Raw genomic sequence first — 4,237 nt, 5'->3', positions numbered from 1 at the left:
GAGATAAATGGGATTCCAACAATGGATGGATCATGGAACGTATTACATGTAGTCTCTATTAGACATACACATACATCACCACCATGCAACAAGGGCAATTACTCAATACATCAGATGCCCTTTCTAACCTATATTATTATGCACCATACGATTAAAGTTGATATTAGTAATCAATAAAGAAAATAATGACAAATTAGGTACGATACATCATCATCAACCCATCCAAAAATATGCACATAGATTTCACACATAATTTGTTTATATATATTAGGGTTCTCTTTCTTTCTCCTATACCTCTAACTTTGGACAAACAGATCTTGAAATTGTAAAATTAAGCTGCAGCCATGAGTAGAGGTGGGAGCTATGGTGGGGGACAAAGCTCATTGGGGTACTTGTTTGGCTCAGATGATCAGAAGCAAAGTCCACCTCCAACAGCTAAGCCAGTAATACCCCCATATGGCATCGATAGATTTGATTCCAGCATTGAATTTAAGCCTCCAGATACTCCTACTAACTCTTCAGAAAAACAAAAAAATTCCAACAACTATCACAGAGCTGAAGGCCAAAATTCTGGGAACTTCTTAACTGTAAGCTCTCGTTTTTTTTTTTTTTTTGTTATGAACTATATTTTGAAAATTCAACTCTGCAGCTACACCTTAATTATTATAAATTTATAATGTATTTTTCTACCAAATGATATTTATTCAGGATCGTCCGACGATAAAAGTTAAATCAGCTCCTGGTGGAGATTCATCACTTGGGTACTTGTTTGGAGCTAAGTGAGTACTTTAATTTCTCCCAAATTCTACCCGGCTAATAAATATTTTGATTGTGATTTTGGGAGAAATTAAGAAAAAAGATGTGTATAATAAGAGGGATTTATCAATCCCCATAAGTGTGAGATTTGCAAGGGTACGTACTTCAATTTGTTTGTTTTATATTTGGAGGCTGGGAACACGAAGGTGAAGATCAAAGACTGGGTATATAACTACAAAAAATGTACGTTTTAATGATCCCCCCTTATGATGGAATTTATTAGCTAGGTTAGCATATATATATATATATATATATATATTTGGGGTTTGCTAAGTTTGTATTACACTGCTATATATGAGTATATGATTTTAAGTTTTCTTTTGGTATTTGAATTCTGTATGGTCCAATTATATGTAGAATTGTTTGTCTATCAATACACACTGTCAGATTTGGAAACTCGAAAATGACCCCGTTTTGGGGGTTCATTTGAACTTTGAAGATTGCCAACTATGTTCTCACTAAATCGAATTGGTACTCGTTTTTTCTTTTCCTTAGCTTCTGTATTGATTTTTCCTTACCAACTAATGGAAATTTAGTTCATGGCACTAGTACATAACAGCATATTTACCACATCAATTCCATCACGGGCATCAACAGCTCGTGGTAGAAACTATTCAATTACCACGGTTAAATGTAGCTCGTGGTAGATAACATTAATTCACCACAGTTAAATTTTGGCCCGTTGTTAAAAGTGAATAATCTACAACGGTTTTTAATCCCGTGATGAAATATCAAAACCACCACACGATATGCTCGTTGTGGTTACTTCAAACGACCACACCGCATTTTTAAAGTTCACCACGTATCTGGCCTGTGGTTGATGTTTTTGAATTTTTTTTTTGAATTTTTTTTTGTTAGCGCCTTGATAATATTTGGGGATATTAAAATTATTTACTTACCCCGCGCGCGCCTCAACTGAGTGATTTTAAGTTTTTCTCAATTGAGAGATAAAGTCGTGAAAATTGAAAACCGTAAATATCCATCGTTTCCTTATTCACCTTCAATCCTCTTGTATCTCCATCTCCCGTCTCTTTTACTTAAAAGCCCAGACCTTAATTAGAGCCTAACCGCCTCCAGTCTCTCCTCGCTCATCTCCGTCTCTCCCTCGACCAATGGCAGCCTCCCTCCCGTGCTTAGGTTTCTTTTATCTCTCTCATCCTTCCTGTATCCTCTTTCTTCCTCATCTCTTTCACGCAACAGTAGCGTTGTCCACAGGTCACCAACGACCCTCAAATTATACTTCCAGGATGATCTTCCGTCCTCTTTCCAACCCCCAAGTTAGTTTCTACAAATTTGTAGCCGAATTTCCTCAATTTCAGATCCAATAAATGGTGACCGTCGGTTTTCCGGCCAAGCCTACCGGAATTGGACCTCGACCCAAGAGGTAAAAATGATCCTCTCCTCGTGGGCTGTCATCTAGTGTAAGTGATTTTCCAAAATAAAAACTTTCAGGTTTGGGATTAAGGATAGAACAAACGCCTTTTTACTTTTCTGTTTGGCTCTAAACCTATTGGGAATTCTAGTTTATACATTTGCAATTCATTGGTTGTGTGTATTTTGTGATTTATTTATTAAATCTGTGGCTTTTTTTCTTTTCTGTTTGGAGTTTGAGCAATTATTTAAGTACATCAGAATTTGACTTGGAATTTTGATTGCAGGTTATAGTGGTTAATGGGAAGTTTTCAGGCCCTCATATCAATGCAACTACAACACAACAATATTGTTGTTAATGTACCTAATGAATTGAACGAGAATCTCCTAATAAATTGGTAAGGCTTTTGTATAAATATCATTGTATTTCATGAAAGAGACGTTTTGAGATGTTTATGCAGTTTGTGTGAAATTGATTCTTATCACATTTGTTGTTTGACTACTAAGAATTATTGTTGATACTTAAGTTCGGTTTAGTGAGCATTTCAGATTTTTAGTTGTTCGTAGAGCTCCGACCTTACCTGAATTAGACATATTTGTCACCGTGATTTGAGATAGTTCTGGTTGAAATTGTGTTGTGACATATGGGCAACTTATCGATTTTGATGTCTACATATTTCTATTTCATAATTTGATCTTATGGGTATGGGGTTTCTTCCTATGTTTTGGTTTTACAGAATATTTTCTAGTTAAATTTGTTGTACATGCACCCAGGTCGTGTTAATCCACTAACCCATGTAATAAGTAAAGCCAAGCAATTCGCCCCATTGATGATGTTCGAGTGCAGGGTTATTAACCTGTGGACTTTGTATTTGATGGTGGCTGGAAAACTAAGTCTGTAAGTTTCTCGTCCTCACATGCAACTTTTAATCATACATCATTCGAATGAACATTTCTCATTGTACTCGACCCCAGAAAAGTCATTTCGTTGGACCTATGAGCTGAATAACCTTAATAAATAATATTTGTGTGAAATTTCCTAACTTCAGTGAGCATTAAGGAGTACAAGACTGTTTGTGAATAAGATAGACTGTTTCTTGTGCTGTGAACAGAAAAACCTATGTAATTGATAGACAATGGATGTTCTGGAAAAGTTTAGAATGTATGTTATTCGGTTTTGTATATATATTCACTTTTCCTAGTTGAGATCAAATGTATATTTCCATCTATAAGTGTACAAGACTTTTTTGTCCTTTTGATACATATGCTTATGTCTATGCAGATAGAGAAAGCCAATAACTGCTGAGGCTCAAGCATTAGGGTCAGTATTCCACTCTCAAAGTCATTTCGTTGGAGGTGTTCGAATAAACGTGAAGTTTTCAACTGACAATGTCCTTGTTATTGGAGGCTTGGTTTTGTTGTTAGCTTTAGTGTAATGTACTACTTGTAATATTTGAATTTGTGATTTTTTATGTAATTATTATATTGTAATAAATATGCAATTTTGTTGGTTATTCTGTACTAAAATATATAAATACAGACATATATATATATATATATATTTGTTAAATAGTTTTATTTTTTTTTTAATTTTGGAAAATAATTTATAACGGGCATTAGTTATGGTCAATTAGTAATCGATAACGGCCATACCACGTGATGTTGGATCCCAATCTACCACAGGTACAATCTGTGGTTATCTTGTCTTTGACAACGGGCATAGCCTGTGGTAGAAACTGAGACTTTTTATCACATCCAGAATACTAACGGGCACGGTGTCCGTGGTGGATTGCAATTTATCACGGGCATTCACCGTGATAGATGAGCTTTTTTCTTCTAGTGTGGTTTGGTCTCTCTACGTCTTCCAGTTGTGGCTCTGTATTCTCATGCTATATTCTAACATACGTTTTTTTTTTCCTTCATTTATTTTCCAATTAATTTAATGCTTACGATTTCCAGTAATTTTATTTGATATTGATTCTTCCAATGATATGTTTTTTTTGTTGTTTAATTAATTCATGGCCATGGAAACAAAACTATTCGTTTCCAC

General features: G+C 35.0%; 1 protein-coding gene and 1 long non-coding RNA gene across 3 annotated transcripts; both read left to right on the top strand.

Moving 5' to 3' along the window:
* Window positions 1-276: 276 nt before the first annotated feature.
* Window positions 277-1,212, top strand: LOC103440673 (protein SPIRAL1-like 5). Its single transcript, XM_008379367.4, has 2 exons — window positions 277-587; window positions 709-1,212. Exons 1-2 carry the CDS (start codon window positions 345-347, stop codon window positions 781-783), a joined length of 318 nt encoding a protein of 105 aa, XP_008377589.2. The 5' UTR covers window positions 277-344; the 3' UTR covers window positions 784-1,212.
* Window positions 1,213-1,771: 559 nt separating this feature from the next.
* Window positions 1,772-3,701, top strand: LOC139197210 (uncharacterized). Of its 2 annotated transcripts, XR_011582357.1 has the most exons (4): window positions 1,815-2,200; window positions 2,475-2,585; window positions 2,962-3,085; window positions 3,470-3,701. It is a non-coding gene; the product is annotated as an uncharacterized lncRNA (long non-coding RNA). The 2 variants fall into 2 exon arrangements; XR_011582356.1 differs by lacking the exon at window positions 2,962-3,085 and having other exon boundaries at window positions 1,772-2,200.
* Window positions 3,702-4,237: the final 536 nt, after the last annotated feature.

Source organism: Malus domestica, chromosome 06 (genome assembly GCF_042453785.1).
Source record: "Malus domestica chromosome 06, GDT2T_hap1".
Classification (NCBI taxonomy): domain Eukaryota; kingdom Viridiplantae; phylum Streptophyta; class Magnoliopsida; order Rosales; family Rosaceae; genus Malus; species Malus domestica.
Note: the sequence above shows the minus strand (reverse complement) of the source record. Positions and strands in the feature narration are given on the sequence as shown.